Source organism: Lasiosphaeria miniovina, assembly GCF_030549165.1.
Source record: "Lasiosphaeria miniovina strain SMH2392-1A chromosome Unknown B0T26scaffold_2, whole genome shotgun sequence".
Classification (NCBI taxonomy): Eukaryota; Fungi; Ascomycota; class Sordariomycetes; order Sordariales; family Lasiosphaeriaceae; genus Lasiosphaeria; species Lasiosphaeria miniovina.
This window is the reverse complement of record NW_026848221.1, coordinates 2194543-2212812: the sequence shown is the minus strand read 5'-3', so window position 1 is coordinate 2212812 and position 18270 is coordinate 2194543. Positions and strand designations below refer to the sequence as shown.

Here is an 18270-nt window from a genome sequence, read left to right as displayed (position 1 = left end):
AAGAGTTTGGATATAGGCTAGCAGCAGGCCAACCAATTTTCTGTACATAGAATATCGGCCCGCAGATACATGCAAGCATCCTCCCTCTGTATTCTGTGAAGATCTACTCGGCAGTTCGCCGGGCGTAGGGCAGCAGCTTCTTCTCCTTGCCGGCAACCTTTTTCCTCCTCCGCTCGATGGCCTTGTCGACTTGGCCCTTTTTGAGGCCAGCGAACTGGTCAACCAGCACACGCTTCTTCTGCTCCGTCTTCTTGAGGTAGAAGGGCTGCTTGCCGTCCTTGACCAGCTCCTTCTCCTTGAGACGATGCTCCTCGATGACGGCCCGCTCGCGGTCCTTGCGCACCTGCGCCTTCTTCTTGGACTCTATCGACAGCAGAGCGCGTTGCAGCTTCTCCTTGGCCTCGGGGTCCTTGCTGCCTAGCTTCTTGATGGCCGCGCGCAGCTGCTTCATCTCGTCCTCGACGTAGTCGTCGAGGAACGAGTACGCCTTGCGCAGCTTCGCGTTGTCGATCTTGCCGATGCTGTTGCTCGCCGCCAGCGGCAGGAAGCGCGGGTCCCGCGCCTGCACGTTGGGCATGGCGACGAAATCGCGCCGCCGCGACACAGCCTTCTTGCTCGTCATCTCGGCCGGCGCGTGCTTGCTGGCTCGGTGCCGGAGGAGCTGCTGCTTCTTCTTCTGCTCGGCCCGCTCTGCTGCCGACGGCGGCCGATACGAGGACTCCTCCTCCTCTTTGCCGTCGCCGGCTTCGTTGGAGCCGGCAGCGCTCCCCGCCTGTCCCTTCCGCGACGCTGCCGCCCCCATCGCAGCTTGCGCCCGAGCTAGCGCTCCAAACGAGAGCTGCGAGGCATCTATTTTAGACCCGCTAAGCTCCTCCTCCTCGGACTCTTCTTCTGACCCCTGTAAACAAAATCAGGATGGGTGCTCCTCTGACAGGTGTGCGGGGGTTTTTGGTCTGCCATTCTCATTTTGGGATGGAGATATTGAGCTTACCGATTCGCTGCCACTCTCAGCGTCATCATCACCATCGCTCTCAGAGTCGTATGAATCAATCCCTTCTTTACTTAGCGCCTGACTGTCCGCGTCTGAGTCTTCCGCCACGTCGGATTCAGGCTCTGGTTCGACTCGCGGCCGCACGCGCCTTTGTAAGAGGCTGGCCCCGCCACTGATGGCTTTCCGCTTATTTGGAGCAGATGACATGATAATCGGTCCACTCGCAGAATTCTTTATGAGTTTTGTAGGAATCCCAGTCGATCTTGCTGACTAGGTTGTTGCTTTTTGGAGAGACTAGAGCCAAATTTAAGTAGGTTCGTTTCTGCGGGCTGGGTGAGGTAGTAGTTTGCCAGGTGGATGCCTAAAAGATGGTACAGGGCCCTCAGCCGTTGTATTAATATGGACTGCAAAGGGAGACTTATAATCCAGTCTAAAAAAGAACCATAAAGCCCATCAGCTTGTACAAACGACTTGCAAGTTGAATGTGGCGGTTTCGCAAGCGTCAAGAAAACTAGAATATGATGGGAAAATAGGTCCTCTAGTAGGTAATTCACTAACAGGGTGTAGGCGCTATCACTCTTGCCCCCGGTTGTGCAATACTTTGCAGCTCTCAGTTTTCCCCACATAAATGGACCCACTTCTCTCCAGCTGTCATAAAATTTCCACACCTGATCTGGCGATGCTCACCCACCAAACGGTACCGACGAGGTTGTGCTACTGGCCTCACTGTCGCAACGTTGTTCCGCCGACCTTCATTTTCCACTCAAAAGTCTTTCACTCTTTCGTCTTATATTCTGACGTATATATTCGCAACTGCAATTTTTCACGGGTCTCCTCTCAGCTTGTGGCGAGTAATTTCAGCTCGATCCTGCCTCTCGTCATTTCCTTGATGAAAGACGACATAAATTCGGAGGAAAGGCGATAAGCAGAGCAAAAGGGAGGTTATCTATTAGACGACTGAGTGGCTATAACAATCAATGTATTGAGTAGGAAACCCCGGGTTATCAAGGCTGTTCGTTATATAACAGCATGATAAACGGTTCCTCTCTTTTTGGGCATTTTCTCCTGCGTTTATTCCGCAATACTTCTCAACCGTTCGTTCCAGGGGCTTTCCCCCATCGACTTAACACCAATAATCTTCCTTATCTGTTCGGCTACAGATCAATCACAATTTCATCCAACCTTCAGAACAAAAATTCACTCGAGACCCACACTCCTCCCACCTGCCAGCAAGACCGTCGTAGTGCAGAATCTGACGGGGTTCTCAACTGGAAAAATAAAGCTGGGACGAAGCTCACTCGTTCATCACACTCGCCTCAAGTCCTGTTATCTACGAGGCGTGACAGGATGAAATCCGCCACGTGGCAGGAAGCGGAGACAGATGCCACCCGCTCTATCACTCTAGTAGGCGAAGGGTCAGGCGGCCCTGCGTCTTCTTCCTCTCGTTTTGGAAACCAAGAACCGTCGAATTCCGAGAACCAGGACCAGGACCAGGGTCAAGAAAGCCTTCACTCAAGAACAAGGACCAACCAGCTTTCCAACATGTCTCGTTCATGGAAGGCTATAAATGCCAACCCCGACGAGGACTGGCAGCAGCCATCGGAAGATGCACTGCCAGGCGATCCGTCGCCTTACCCGCCGCCACAAACGTCTCAAATGGGAGGCACTTTTGGCGAACAACAGAATTTCGCCATGATGAACCCCTTTCCCCCCCCGTTCGGCATGTTCTCTGGCCCACAGGGCGACTACAACAATGGCTATGCCAACGACAACAACAACAACAACGGCTATGCCAACTACAACGCAAACAGCCACAGCATCGACACTGGAGGCTACCAAGTCATTGGCAACAATGCCAATGTCACGGAACCAACGAAAGCAGAGGTGAAACGGGCCAAGGCCGCTGCTCAAAACGAGAAAAAAGGTCGCAAGAAGAAAGACTGCCTCACAGGCAAAGCTGGCAAAGTCATCACTGTCGGCAAAAAAGGCGTCAACGCTGCCGGGCGCGACCCCATCTCAGCCCCGAGCGCCCGGTCAGGAGGCATCCCCAATCCGACGGAGGAGTACCTAAGCCAAGCGTCAGGCTTGCCAGCGTCGACGCCAACGCCGCAGCCCATTCTTGTGGTTATTGACCTCAACGGGACGCTGCTGTACCGGCCGTCCAAGAAGCAGCCGACGGATTTCGTGGAGCGGCCACACGCTCGCAAATTCATGGAGTACTGCATCAACACGTTCCACGTGGTGGTCTGGTCGTCGGCTCGGCCCGGCAACGTGCGGAACATGTGCGCGCGGCTGCTGACGGCAGACGAGCTTGGCCGCGTCGTGACGGTCTGGGGCCGCGACAAGTTTGGCCTGTCGGCCAAGGACTACGACAAGCGCACCCAGTGCTACAAGCGGCTGACGAAGCTATGGGAGGACCCTGTCGTCAAGGCAGCCCACCCCGACGGCGAGTCCTGGGACCAAGGGAACACGGTCTTGATCGACGATAGCGAGGAAAAGGCACGCAGCGAGCCATACAATGCTATCACGCTCCCAGAGTTCGCGGGCGATGTCAACGAGGAACCAAGAGTGTTGCCGTTGGTCCATGACTATCTGAACACACTAGTCTACCAGGCTGACATTAGCACATATATCAGGACAACTCCATTTAAGGCTAATTAGGCCAAGCTAGCAGGCACTGATGACGAAGACCTAACTCCTTCGTCAGTGAATGAAATGGCACGGGAGATTTAATAAAATTAATTGGTTGGTCCGATACCCCATATCCCATATTTTGTTTGTGTAGGTAATACGAAAGTCGAGAAATAGGAAACTGTAAGGGAAACCAAAACTACATCATGACACACAGGCTCTTCGGCCTCTATCCCCAAATCAGGAGAAGCATCTTCACTACAACTACCATGCACGGTGGCTAGTCTTTGTTTGTAGGCTCGTTCATCCTCAACTAACCATCGATACATAAGGGCATGAACCGCGGGCTTGTAGCTCGTTCCTCGTTTCCCCGTTCAGATTTGTCGTCAGTCATATTCCGTAGCCACCCTGTCCCCAGCGTCCCCAGTACCCTGTCATTATTTATTTGAAGACCTTGCCAGCAGCATGAGCGTACTCCTTGCCGTTGACGAGAACGGGCTTCTCCCAGGTCCATTGAGCTTCGACGAACTCCCGATCTGCGGGGTTGGTCGGGTCGAGCTTGGTGAACTCGTAGCTCTCCCAGTCGGGAGCGACGTCGAACACAGACTTGTAGTCGTCGCCCCGGATGACAAAGGCACCCTGGATCACTGAGTCGTTGTTGACGCCATAAACCGACGCGCATCCGAAGAGATACTTGCGGGATCCCTCCAGGCGGGTGTTAAAGCCACCGATTAGATTGTTCGACATGAAGGTGATTGTGAGCTCATCGTTGTACTTGTAGTCAACCTTCCAGATCGAGTACTCGTTGAAGGGAACGTTCTCCCAGAACCACTTGAGAGCCTCTGGTGTCTCCTTGTTGGAGTACTGGCGCTTCCATTCATCAAGAGGGAAGATAGCTTTGGGCAGAAGCTCGAGGGGGTGCTTGGCCTTGGGCTCTGCAGGCGCATCATCCTCCTCCTCAGCGGGCGCAGCAGGCTTGGCAGCCTTCTTGGCCTCCTTCTTGGGGGCAGCCTCTTTCTTAGCCTCCACCTTCTTGGGGGCAACGTTTGTCAACTTGGGGGTATCAAGAAGAGACAAAGGAGCAGCGACCGCAGAGTAGATAGGCTGGCTGTAAACCGTCTCGAACCAACGAGAAACGTTAGGGTTCTCAGAGCGCCACTTCTTGTCGAAGAAGTACTCGAAGCCGCGCGAGATTAGGGCAACGGCGAAAAGATCCGCGAGGGTGATGCGCTCGCCGACGAGGTACGTGTTGTTCAGGAGATGCGCCTCAACGACAGAGATGGCCTTGAGGGCAGCCTTCTGATTGTCCTCGACGCTCTTCTTCACATAGGGATCCTTGCCGAGAATGGGGCGGTACCACGCACCCAGCTTAGGAAGCACCTCGGAGTTGAAGAACGACATCCATTTCAGGATAGAAGCATAGCTGAAATTGCGGTTAGACGGCTTGAAAGGTCCATGAAAACATTGATGTGGATATAGCTTACTCTTGCTTGGTCTTTCCGAGGAGGGTTGTCTTCTCGTTCTGGGAGGTGACTGTGTTGCGTTAGCCTAGAGTCCATTGACAACACGGCATTTAATGATGCATGAATAAGTAAAAGAGCGATCAGAAGTTAGAACGAAGTCAACACCATGGTTTCAGACAGGGATAACTGTTAAAAAATGTCTATATCATCATATCGTGGGGAGGGGGGCCGAGAGATGGCGCAAGGCGGGGCTGAAGAAGATTTCGGCCCACCTGGCACACATACCGTAGATGGCGATGGCAATGCACTCGGACAGAGTATAACCATCGGCGCCGACGAACGTCGGGATCTTGGAAAGAGGGTTAATTTTGAGGTACTCTGGGGTTGGGTTGGTCGTGTCAACATCGACGGTCTCGAGGTCGAGGTTGTTGGCCTTCGCAACGGCTAGAATGGCCGTCGAGCGGGGGTTGCCCTGGAGGACATCTGTCAGCTGCTGCTCAAAAGCGAACAAAGGCCTTGCGTGGCTGTATTAACTTACCGGCCCGGTGTAGAGCTTTCCGAATGCCATTTTGCTTGGTATGTAGACGACTGGTAGAAGTTGATTTTCGGAAAGAGGAAGATGATGAGAAGTGGTTGAGGACAGTTGACTTGGACAAACTGTGCGGCGGGTGATTCAGAGAGGAAATTTTATCAGGTGGGGCAAGCATTTGGCGGCGGGGGTGGCTAGGCAACCCCGCTGCCAGAATTGGGAGCTGCAAGTGAGTTGGGCCGTTAGCCCAATCCGATGCGTCGAGGTGGCTTTCTCTAGTGGTCCGAGCTCCGCTCCGGGAAAATTCCTGCGACATTATTCCAAGTGAACCTTGCCAGCCGAAAAACGCATCCGCGACTATTGGCGAGCCGACGACTCCTTGACGCGACGCGATACGGAATAATGAGGAGAGAAATAGGCGCGCAATGATGGCATCTTCGAGATTAGGCATCAGCACTGCTCTGAGAGGTGTCCGCCCCAGTTCCAGAGGACAATGGCGGCCGCTTGATCAACAGTTTCAAGCCCTACAGCTTTTCAACGACCCTAAAAGCACGAGATGTCTCTCCACAGATGCTGGTTCATTCGAGGATTTTCTCAAGACTCAACAAGACCAGGCAATCCAAGCGGCCCCAGGAATCAATCTGGCAGACATCGTGGATTTCCGGAACATTTCCTACGCACGCGCGGTGCCAGTATCACCGTCCTACTTCTCACGCCAACCTCGGTTCAATGACAGCTATCTCGCCCTCCAAAAATTGATGCAGAGCTATGGCAAGCTCCCAGTGGTTTCTACGGGCGAAGTTGAGCGGGTTGCCTGGAAGAGCCTGGTGGAATTCAGGCAGATGGTTGGTGAGAGGGTGAAAGCGTCCGACTACGTCAAGTGCCTCGAGATCATCAAGCGCCTTCACCGAATCCACCCCGAGCTCAAGCCTCCTATCTTCGTAGAGGCGTTCCAGGCTTTCAAGCGCGACATCCAGCCCTTCACCAACAAGCCGAACCCGATTCGCATTGACTGGGTTGGGCGGGCCCTGGGAATAGGGAGGAGAAAGTCATCCGTTGCCCGGGCTTATGTCATCGAAGGAAACGGCGAAGTCTTGATTAACGGCAAGACACTAGCCGATGCTTTCGGGCGGGTTCACGATCGCGAAAGCGCTGTGTGGGCTCTACGCGCGACTGATCGGTTGGACAAATACAACGTCTGGGCACTGGTGGCTGGAGGTGGCACGACTGGGCAGGCAGAAGCTCTCACGCTTGCCATCGCAAAGGGGTTGATGGCCCACGAGCCTGCTCTGAAGCCTGCATTAAGAAGAGGTGAGTGCCGCATGCTCCTCTCGACGCCCAAGTTCCAGGAATCATGCTAACCAATCACTTCCAGCTGGCTGCGTCACGCGCGACATGAGAAGAGTGGAAAGAAAGAAACACGGCCGTGTGAAGGCCAGAAAGATGCCAACTTGGGTGAAGAGATAGTTCAAACCCGGCTGGGCATTAACAGTCTTGAGTTGTGCATGAATTACCGGTCCTTGGGGGTGATTAGTCCCCCCCTCCCCCAAGTTTCTTCTGTAAGCTTTATTTTCCAGTGTCCTTCTAGCGACCCATCGCGGAGACGAGGACGAAGGCAGACCTTACATATATGGGCGCCGCAACTGTACAATACAATGTATCGTAGTTTGTCGATCTTCAACTTATGTCTTGGTCGCTGGCTATAATTGGACAGGCAGGTTCAAACGGCATGAATCTAAAAGCGTAGAGCGTATAGCATATGACCGACTAACAGTTGCGGGAACGTGCCGCGTAACCGGTCGGATTGAGGCCGAGACGAGACTGGCAAAACGTCAGAGCCGCAACTTGCGATGGTTGGTCGCTATAGTTGATCGAGCAGATGCCCGGGCAGAAGGAAACGACCTGAGAACGGACGGGTAGACACGCGGGCACTGAACACGCTGTCCCTGCCAATAGCACAGGCTTATTCCAGAGCTTCGGGACCTGGTGAGAGTGAGCATCTATGCCTGGACTTGCGAATTGGAATTGGATGCGGAATTCGTCATGAATGCATTTGTCCCTGCAAAAACTCCCAAAGACGGGCGGGAAAAATATGGCGGAGACATCTCCGAGCTTTTTGGAGGCTTGAAAGGAGAGAAAATGAGGTAGGTATAGGTATTGTACTATAGGTAGGTAGGTATTCCAAAGAAGACGCGACATGAACTCGTGTCAGCTCTTTTTTCTCGTTCGTCCCCTTTGGCCCGTCGTACCCCTCATCGAGCACCTCGAGCCAGGCGAGAGTGTTTGATGTTCCTCAGCACATCTGACTAATAATGACTCTCCCGTCTCGGGGGAGAGTTTCGTTGCGGCTCCTTTAGTAATTTTTGGGTGTCTAGCTGAGTTGACTGCCAGCCCTCCCGGGACCTGCCTTATAGCTACCTTTTTTATTTGCGTGGCCATTCGGCGACCCCTTTGAACGAGCCCAGACTCAAAACCACGTTTAAATCTCATCTTAAGCACGCTGTGTAGTGGTTCGAGTATAACTTTGCCCTGGAGACAGCTCGGCTGAATCTCATTTCCTGATTTTAGGAGTGAGGAAGGTGACGGAGCTAATTCGCACAGACACTATGGCTTCGTTGGCGGTCGCAGAACCTTTCGAGAAGAATCTCCGACATTGGGTTGACTCCGTTCATCTTCGAGGTCTTTTCGGCCGTGCCAATGTTTGACTGGCCCCCACCACCCTCGGAGCGTTCGTCCAGCCAATTTCAATTCGCGCGCCGCAAGGGGACTGCGGGTAACAAAGAACTCAAAGGCAAAACGCTCGACGATGAGGGTGCTCACGACTCGGACTCAATCAATTGACCGACAGCTCCCTCACGGTCTGTGTTGTATGTACTTCGTATTGTACGCGTAATTACAGATAACCGGAGATCGTCGCAAACCTCAGCTTGGTAAGGAGAAGGAGGTAACCCGCCAAGTATCACAAAATGCTTGAGCCCTTCTATTGCCACTCGTCAATGGCAGCTGAAGGCGGTGGCCAATGTTGCAAGCAATTGGTTTTCCTTTGCCCGCCGGGTTTTCAGTTGTTGAAGGTTGCGCAACAGCCTCAATTCAGATGATCTACAAATCGTCGTCCTTCTGAGGCTGAGATCGGCGAGCTGTCTTCCGTGTGCACTGGGCTTTTCTCAACCCACAGTGATCGCTCGGCGTGCAACTGTAGGTAGGTATCTGGCGCGGCAGCTTGTCCGATCTGATACGCTAAATTGTGGTGCAGGTACCTACAGAATAGGTCGGTAGGGGATTGGGCCGGTCGAGAATGGTCTGTGTGGCTTCCAGGGCCAGTTCGGACGCACGTCTCCAGATCCCTGTTCCGCGCACCTGTACGGATCCGGACATGTTGCTGGTACGATTCAAGGTCAAACCCTCGTAGAGTCAAACGTCGGCTCCATGGTCCGCGGTAGAGAAAAAACATGAAGCTCAAATGGAATACGGAGCACCTAGTGGCGCGTGTCGTGAAGTTCCGAGCCGCCGAACGAGCCGACGAAGCCGTGTCCCGACTCCCGGTCGGGATTTGGGCGAGAATCCATAACATCTCCAAATCGGAAGCCGTACCTACACGAAATAATCAACGGCCGAGCGGAGGCGTCCTGGACAGGGCATCACCCGAGACACACCGAGGACAATTCCTCGTGTAGTCCGCCGTCTAGGACGAATTGCAGCTCGACGTCGGTCCAAGAAGAATCGGGTGAGATGCGAGGCATATCCGCGCCAGGAATTCAAAATCGCGGCCCCCATGGTTGTGAGAACCTGGCGTACAGGTACTTTTTCGTCGGCTAAAGTTAATGCACCGTGATCCTGAGTACCGCAACCCGCACTTCATGCGCGTCAGCTGGGGAACCAGCCAAAAGTCTCAGTCCCACCAAGTAGAGCTACTTCCCACTCTCGGCAAATAGGTTCCAGAAGCTAGCAAAAGAGCGCCTCTAATTCGACGGTTACGGGAATCTGGAAACTTGAGCCAAAACCCCGGTCAATACGACGCAGCCCACGCAAGCACGGACAGGGATCTACCTCGCAGATTTGGGCCTCTGTTTGACGACATGCCTCCATTGCCCTGGCGGCTCTAAGTCAACGACATGGATCTAGGGTCTTTCAACGCACCTCCTTCATCATAACAGATATACTAACTTAAAGCACTGTGGTACCTGTACCTGGGCCCAGAAAACCAAGTACCGGCTGTATCTTGTCCGAGCCAGATGTCAACAGCGGTCGTTCTGAGGCACGAAGGAATGGAAGTTCCCCATAGAACAAAATTTTCCAACGCTCTGACAGTGGGTTCGACCCATTCAACCCGTTGGTTGGACGTCGGTCCGGCCCAGATGCACGAGCCGATAGGGGGTTTTTTTTCCCTCCCCTGTTCTCAGCGACAGCGGCAGCAGAGCACGCTTTCACTTGACAACGGACCTCGCTGTTTAGCTTGTGACTAGCGGTTGCCAAGCTGGCGAGAGGGGGCTTGCGCTAAGTTTCCGTATTATCAAAAGTCTTTCGTGGGGCCAACGCCGCCGTAATGGTCCCCTGTCCTGTTTCTGATTCGTGCTCTGTAAACCCTAGCAATCTTGCTGTCTTACTTTTTTTTTTTTTTTTTTTTTTTTTTTTTTTTTTTTTTTTTTAAAAAAAAAAAATTCTTGATTTTATTTCTCAGGATCAATGGCGGCTTACAGTGAAACATTGGCCGTTCTCTTATATCCTTGGTTCGAAGGCAAGAGGGTAGGTTGGCAGCACAACAGGTGCACCTGCCAGATAAGGCAACAACATGGTCTCAAACAAACAGAGAAATGGGAAGCGACCAAGCACACACCTCCGTACACAAAACGCTTGCCGCTGCACCTCTCGAGGTGGATTGCCCAGGCGATTGGGCCTAGGCATTAGCTGAAGGACGGGAGCAAGACCGAACGAGCTGAGTCCGTCCGTTTGACCTAGGGAGAAAACAACCCCCCGACCAACGGCCTTGGGATGCCTGCGGATTGGTGGGCATTGGGCCGGGGATCGATAGAGCTTCAAGTAATGTTGGTCAGAAATTGGCTCTGAAGCGCGATGCCGGGCGGAACGAACGGGCGTGCCAAGGACTTGATGTGCGGTGCTGGTGTTGCTGGGCTGTTTGGCCTCGCTCTTTGCCTCCTTCCATTCCCCATTTCTCACTCTTGACCCATGGGGGGCCGATTTAAACATCGGATCGTTCCTTCCAACCGGCAACCTGCCCAGAAAGCCCTACGCCTGCCATTTCCCTTGTATTTTGAACAACGCGCTGCCTCCTTCTGCCCTGTCAGGGTTTCTCGCGTCCCGCAAATCCTTGATTTTGATATTCCCGTCCTCTCTCGCATCGCTTTGAAAGCAGCCCGCCTACAGACTGAGACGCAACGGCAACGCAACAAGGCGGGTCTGCAGAGAAACGATACGCCCCTCTCGTACACGAAAAGTATAAATTGGGGTTTACTCGTTCTTTTATTATACTGGGAACCCAACCGAAACTCCTAGCGGAGCAGCTTTCCGGACAATTGAGCAAGGGATCGATCGGTTGACGATAAAGGGAGAGAGAGTGGACTGACGGCAGTCTGACCCATCGCCAGCTGCGCGGCTCTAATTGACTGGCAAAGCTAAGACGCGGCCACGACGGAGTCTGAGATAGAGAGACGAGGCATTGGGCCATCCACCATTGCCTCTAGCTGCAAACGCGCTTGTCCTTGCGCCATCCTCCGCATTCTGGGAATGCACGTGGCTGTCGCACTTCATTCATATCCCTTCTTTTCGCTCGCGATTCTGTAGTCATGATATGGGATCAGAGGAGCCGTCTCGAGTGTCAGCATTACGCCCGCATTTAGCGGCGACGCGGAGCGTCCAAAGTCGCTAAGTTGCCCGCTTTCCTCCTCCCACCGTCACCACGGCGCCACTTACCGCCGGCTTGGGCAGAGTGCCCTCTCCAAGATCCGCATCCCCTGTCGCAAGCCATCCGGCACTGGTGCTGGTGCGAGGGTGTTCTCTGGGGGTTGCAGTAGATCTCGCAGCCCTGTCCAGGGCCGCACAGCCATTACGGCCTTCTCCTCCCCATACACGCCTCCATGTCTCTAAGCCAAGATTCAGCCTCCTTCAGGTGCGTATGCCAATGAAAAGACGGTCGATTCGTTGTGGAGCCGCGCCAAAGGTCCTGCGATCGGCCAGGACTAACAATCTGAAGGTACCTCGTCTTATTTGTAGCCTCCCATGTACACCATCACGCAGTCCCGACCAAGCGCGTTTCCTCCTCTTCCGATCTGTCTTGTCCTCGGGCCTTGGTGCGGCATACCGGTACCTCTCCTCACCCCACGACCCACAAACGTCTCTTCGCCTCTTTCGGCTAGCTAGATTCCCACCCATCCCGCCGTCGACGCCATTATCTTACTGCCGGGTCGTTAGGTTGTGAGCCGTTGTCTCCATCTGCCCTACTCACCTCTAGCAGACAGCTCGACTCACCTTGCCACCCAAACCCCACGGAAAGCTTGCTAGTGAGCCTAGTGCCTGCCTGATATAAGACCTTACCCGTTCCCCACACTCTCCCGAAGTCGATGCTCCCCTAACCTAAACGCCCTTGGAAGGTCCTTTCAAAACCCCAGCCAACCCTCCTCGTCCTTGTATCTGATTCAGGACACAACCAGTCTCGACCACCACCACAAAGCTCAGTGAGTCGAGATAAAGCGAACCAGGCCCCACTCCCCAGTTTCTCAGGATCTAGTCCATTTTATGTGGTTCAGGCAGGACCTGATCACAAGCCGAGCATCTCTAATGTTTCCAAGCTTCCCCGGTGCTTCGATGCCTGGCCGCCTAGGATCTTCCTAGTTGAGGCGCGTCAACTGCCGGCAAGTTGTCTACGTTGCTACCTAGCACCCTACAATTGTCCACGATAAAGCAATTTTTATCGGCCTTCGAGAACAGAGTCCTCTCACTCTACCTGGTCTCTTCACCCCCACTTCAAGCGCGAGCTCAGCCCTCACCACCATTCTCCAAGATTCCCTTGAGAGAAATTCTTAGAGGTCTTTCGGTCCTTTCTTCAACAACTTCCAACCGCCTTGCGCAGGTTATAGTTCGCAGCAGCAGGAGAGGTCGAAGGGGTGTTAGCATCTTGAAATCTCTGCTACGTCAAGATCTACAACAGACGATTTAGTCGTCGAGTCGATAGTCAGGCCAGTCACCAATTACCTAGGTCAGATCAACAACTAGAGTCCCTAGAGCAAGAATCACCACCGCCTGGCAAGACATACCATTCACCACAAGGGGGATGGATGACAATAGGGGCCAGAGGAGGCAGGGTGGTGAACCGCCCATTCACGGCTCTTCCAATCCACGCTATCACCAGTCGATGCACGAGGCATCGCAGCAGCAGCAGCAGCGACGATCTTTCCCGAGCACGGGGGAGAGATTTCGGCCTGCTCCCCTGAACACGTCTCCTTCGGGGGCAGCGCGGGGACTGGGCAGTTCGGCTGGCTACAGTGGATACTATCAGGAGCCGACAGCAACGTCCTTCTCTACCACTGCCATATCCCAAGGTGGGATGGGCTATCACAACTCAGCCGCCGACTACGGCCAGCCGGATTCGCGGCAAACACAGACATTTGCCAACACGTACAACCCAACGGCAATGATGTACAATGTGCCGCAGGCTGCGGGGCCGCAGAACACTACCGTGTACCATGCGAGCCAGCAGTTTCCCTCGCGGCAACCCGCAACATTGCAGATGATGAGTACGGATGTTGCAGCCCCTTATTTCTCTAGCGAGCCAACCAACACTGGCGCTGCATCCGCTATGCAGGCGCAGACAGCGTCGTCCAGCACCCCCCAGGTATATCAGCAGTCTTCTCTGCAAAACTATTCGACTAGTGGTATCGGAAGCATCGGGGGGATGGCGGCACAATCCACCGCCGCCTCGGATGTCAGAATGGAGGAAGAGTATCCCCCGTCAGGGGGTTTGGACGAAGCGTACGCGTCATACCAATCGGCATTGAAAGAGATATTTCAGAACATACGAAGTGGATTATTGGCCGCCGCCAGCGATTCTCTTCTCAATGTCTCGGACTGGCTCCTGTCGCACGTTGCAGAATTAGGTATGATGCTCTGACTGATTTGTATTTGCTTAAGCTGGATGTCCTGACAAAGCTTATTCTTGGCAGGTCTCACTTCTGATGACCAGAATTTACATAGCGGTCGAATCAAGCTATGGAACGACTTCAATCATGCTTGGCTGGCAATATTCCAGCGCCAAAAGGAAATGATGGAGTCCGGACACCAGTTACAGCGTTCGCAAAGCGTAATCGCGCAGGAAGAAATGGTAAAGATGGGCAAAGAGTTAGTAAGGCTCTGCGATGGAATCGAGCGCCACGGCCTCGTCGATTATCAATATGGTGTTTGGGAAGAACAGATAATCGCAAGTAAGTAGACGATCCTTTTTTTACTCCGAACCTGGAATATTTGCTGACAGCTCGAACCAGTTTTGGAAGAGTGCCTAGACCTTGGCAACTCGTCAAGTGCTGGCGGGAGCGATGCGGCTGCATCCGCCTCTCAACGTCATTGACACTCATCAAGATACCGGGCACCTGGCAGCCTGTTTGAGCTCAGCAAGGAAGTGTCCGTTAACAGTCTGGATTCTATGCATGGGTCGAATTTGCAGTACTTGTCTGTGTCTTCTTTTTGCTATTTTTGCTTGTTTTTTCTCTCTCACGTTCAGCCTTGGTCCAGGACTCTCCTCCTAATCCTCTAGTCGTATATTCCTTTCCAGACTGGACTCGTTGATGCGAGGTCATGTGGCATGAATATTTTTCTTCTTATCTATCTGGCGTACTGAATGAAATGAATGCGGCTATGATTCCTTCTTCCTAGAAGATCTGGGAAGAGGCTGGGCGGCAGCACGGGATACCCTGGTGGATGAACTTGAGAAGTCTCAGTAGGCGCCAGTTGTTAGACAATGGCAAGCGGTCAGCGGTACTTCCGAAGTGAACCGGTGTACTTTTTCCGGGTTGGGAATGGAATAGGGAGCAAAAACCCCCTGATTCGAAGGCTCTGGCGGCGGAACAGACAGCTTGAAGCTAGAGATCAGCGTGGACCTTTTCAGTTTACGGCTTCAGCAGGTCTGCGAGTGAGGTTGAACTGTTCCCGGCACTCGCTCACATCGAAGGAATAGGATCAAAGGATGGGTGGGATATGGGTCATGATTGGATATTGCATGGGTTTTGGCAGGTCAGGAAAAGGAACAAAAACATGTTGGCTGGTCTAACTCCTCTCCCAACACGGGTTTCCTGTACATAGTTCTTTCTCCGAGTAGAACGGTGGATATCGGCTTTGGCTTCCCACCACATATACACACGTATGGCAATCTGGCATACCGCAAAAGTGAGGCGCTGGGGAGGCGACCTCGTGGTAGTTTTGTTCTTTTTTCGAGTCGGCTGGACCGAAAGGAGGTAGCAGAGCAATACTAAACCACGACTAGGAAAGGGTGATCCTACACTCCATACTCTATACTCCATGACGTTAGGAGCGCGGCTAGGAAGAATTTGGAAGACCGGTGTCGGGTGTGTGGAACCCCCAGCTGTATGAAATGTAATGAGGAATGGAAACAAGTTGGCTATTTCTTGTTTACTGAGAGCAATTCCAATCTGCAAGCAGCTTCACCGGGTAGTTCCGTGAAAGTTACACTTCACACCAGCCCCAGTTTGAATACCTAGCGTACGTCCGCGTCTGTGCCAAGACCCCGCCAGATAGTAGTGGAGGCACAGCTTTGGCCAATGATAGGTGACACATGAGCACAGGTACCAGCGTGCTGGGTCATTAAATTCCCCGGACAAACCAATCATGAAAGCTTCTTTTTACCTGCGTATTCCGCTCCGTATTATTTCGATTTCCGTGTATGTAACAGTCGTAAGACGAATGAAGCGACTAAACCTGACATACGCAATACCTTTGCGCTCTCTTCTTTTCTGGCCTCTCCCCATTTGGTGTTAGTGGGGTCCTAGGTTGAAAACCGTATAGAGACCCGAGGGCGCACCAGGTGTCGTTAACTGACGCGTGAAAGGAATGGAGGGAGAACCCGCCCGCCTCAGCTGACTTCGCTTCTGCACTACTGCAAGACATCGCGCCTCACACGCAAGACCCAGCTCTCACATTGCCGATCTATCCACATCGAGTTAGAAAGGGAGCCCAGGCAATACAGATGTTACCACCACGAGGTACCCTGCCCAGCTGTTTAAACTAACGCATCGCCGACCTCGCTTGCTCTCCTCGCTGCACGACGACTCCAGTCGCCGTCTTGGGTTTTGGACTCCAGCTCTCATGGGAACGGGCCCCCCACCCACAACCGCCCATTACCTTCGAATGGGGCTGACGCGTGTCTTACAGGGACATGAAAATACTTCTCCGGCGAATAGCTGTTTGTCAGGAAGATGGGCGAGGCGTGATTACCGTTTGATTCACTGGCGGATGTTTTCACTACCTATGCCACAAGCCTCCGGCCCTCCAAGACACGTTCATTCTCAACCCCCCCTGTGTCGTCCTTGGCTTGATGGGAATGTCATGATCTACGGCAGCCGACATGACTGCATGTGTATGTACACTGCAGCCTTCATGTCCTTCATGTCATCAATGCTCGAAAACTTTCGGGAAAAGGGACGAACAAAAAGTTGGTCGGAAGGATCATCACACCCATTGTCATAGAGCCCGTGCATAGGCCATACCTTGGCATTGTGGTTTTCTCACTACGTAACCCCCACAGCCGAGTTCCAGTACCATGGATTGAAAAAACTGGGCGGCAAAGGGATGTGGACTTTGGGTGGGTGGCTCGGCGGGCGGATGAATCCTAGCACAGAACAAGGAACATTCACTGCCTAAACAAGAAGGTACCTTACATACGTTTTCCCAATACGTAGTGTACGGGTTCCATGGCGATCTAGAGAACTCAATCTTGTTCACCTCGAGATGTATGTGACTCGTCACGTCGCACAAGACACTAGTAGTATTGCCGACTTCACCTCCCCTTCTCCGCTCGTAATGCCGGCAAAGATAGTGGCTTGCTCCTCTCTGTTGCACGCAGCTGGACTGGGCGGTTCGTACCCCTAAGTTGGTTTTCCTCTCCTGGAACCCATGTATGTACATACCGTGACATATGTGCTCTCTCGCAGACGCCACAGCAATCCAACATCGCATAGCGCCTGCCAAGACATTGCGCTCGGCGGTACTGAGAACGACACCAGCTGAACGGGGGATCCAGCACCAAACGGAAACCCCCCACGCAGAGGGCAAAAGAAAAGGGAGGGGGCCCGGATTGCCACCATCACAACGAGAACAAACCGGTGTGACATATTTAGGGAAGAGTATCTATGGGAGGGGAAAAAGAAAAGAAAACAGAAAGCTGCCCATTTTGTCAAAGGGCATATACCGGTGAGTCTTAGAGAGTGCCGCTAGACAACCTCCTCCCGCATCGGGCACCTCGTCAGACTTTGTTTTGGGTTTGTGGCGTTATATTCTACGCCATCGGCGACCATATCGTCTTTGCCCGCGTGTACATCAACACACACCTTGGAGACCTCGGATGGTGACCAGTCAGTCAGTCAGTTTTAGTCAGCTTTCTACCACTCACTTTAACTCGCCCGTCCAGACAGTCAGTCAGTCCATCCAGGGCTGCACGATGCCAACCCACATGGGGGGAGGGGAGGGCTGCGCCACTTTCCGGATCCTCGCCAGATTGCGGGCCACCCCGGTTATCTAAGAGCTAAGAGGGAGAGAGAGATACGGCGGCTTCATGTTTGCGGTATACCCAAGGTAGGTAGGTGTACATATGCGCCTTACTCTTACGTGTGATGATCCGTCACCTACACAGAAGACTCAGATCCCCGCCGCGGATGTGGGATTTTGGCGGATGCGGATACGATCAGGAAAGCCCCTACCCTCCCTTTTTCGGCTTGTCTGCTACATTTTTTGTATTTTATTTCGTCTGCTCGAAGAGGGACTTTCACAGTTGGATCTGATTTATCACAACAGTGAAATGGTTTATACCCATCACCACGCACACACTTAGATTGGCCACAGTTGAAGCATCTGCCGCGGTACAGCAAAAAGTCAAAACAGTTGAACGGCACTGGTTTGTTTTGCTCGGTACATCTATTTATAAATGCCATGTCTTCGACCTCGTCGTGCTCAGCCCAGTCCATCATGTATGGTTAGCGCAATATAAAGACCAGCCTAGATGCGTCCAACCCTATCTCATCCCACGCATTTCTCCGTCAGCGCCGGGAGGGGGGATTCCAATGTCTCGGAACATTTCGCGCTTTCCCCTTGACGACGGCAAGGTCCCGCCAGTGCAGAGGGCCGAGCTGACCTGACACAAGTAGGTACTCGGTACCTACCAACCTACCTTGGGTATTTGTGTGTCTTAGACTGCCTATAGGTATCAACCTCATTTCGGCAGTAACCTAATCCACGCGATAGGACCTATCTGTTGGGCCGTTCCGCCTGTTTCTCAACGGGAACTGGGTGGGTGGGCAAGCACCGGATGTCGATCACCTCAACCCCTTGCTTGCTCTCCAAAGTAATAGGACAACTGCATGCGAGACAAATACCCGAGCACCACGCTAGTTGACCGGCCGAATGCCTGCTCTCGTGACAAC

At 53.1% G+C, this 18270-nt stretch overlaps 5 protein-coding genes across 5 annotated transcripts; 3 read left to right on the top strand and 2 right to left on the bottom strand.

Annotated features, from left to right (window-relative positions):
* Positions 1 to 103: 103 nt before the first annotated feature.
* B0T26DRAFT_747710 (uncharacterized protein) lies at positions 104 to 1198 on the bottom strand (the record flags this gene model as incomplete). The annotated part of the gene is made up of 2 exons (XM_060444876.1): positions 104 to 898; positions 992 to 1198. 2 exons carry the CDS (start codon positions 1196 to 1198, stop codon positions 104 to 106), a joined length of 1002 nt encoding a protein of 333 aa, XP_060300229.1.
* A 1399-nt stretch (positions 1199 to 2597) lies between these two features.
* On the top strand, positions 2598 to 3652 carry B0T26DRAFT_738104 (HAD-like domain-containing protein; the record flags this gene model as incomplete). The annotated part of the gene is made up of 2 exons (XM_060443543.1): positions 2598 to 2640; positions 2832 to 3652. The coding sequence occupies 2 exons, from the start codon at positions 2598 to 2600 to the stop codon at positions 3650 to 3652; spliced, it is 864 nt and encodes a 287-aa protein (XP_060300228.1).
* Positions 3653 to 4063: 411 nt separating this feature from the next.
* Positions 4064 to 5653, bottom strand: B0T26DRAFT_672048 (uncharacterized protein; the record flags this gene model as incomplete). The annotated part of the gene is made up of 4 exons (XM_060439406.1): positions 4064 to 5045; positions 5107 to 5155; positions 5371 to 5557; positions 5624 to 5653. 4 exons carry the CDS (start codon positions 5651 to 5653, stop codon positions 4064 to 4066), a joined length of 1248 nt encoding a protein of 415 aa, XP_060300227.1.
* A 389-nt stretch (positions 5654 to 6042) lies between these two features.
* Positions 6043 to 7081, top strand: B0T26DRAFT_640095 (ribosomal protein S5 domain 2-type protein; the record flags this gene model as incomplete). Its single annotated transcript, XM_060437195.1, has 2 exons — positions 6043 to 6925; positions 6990 to 7081. The coding sequence occupies 2 exons, from the start codon at positions 6043 to 6045 to the stop codon at positions 7079 to 7081; spliced, it is 975 nt and encodes a 324-aa protein (XP_060300226.1).
* A 5818-nt stretch (positions 7082 to 12899) lies between these two features.
* B0T26DRAFT_738096 (uncharacterized protein) lies at positions 12900 to 14189 on the top strand (the record flags this gene model as incomplete). Its single annotated transcript, XM_060443542.1, has 3 exons — positions 12900 to 13722; positions 13789 to 14046; positions 14107 to 14189. The coding sequence occupies 3 exons, from the start codon at positions 12900 to 12902 to the stop codon at positions 14187 to 14189; spliced, it is 1164 nt and encodes a 387-aa protein (XP_060300225.1).
* Between the last annotated feature and the right edge of the window lie 4081 nt (positions 14190 to 18270).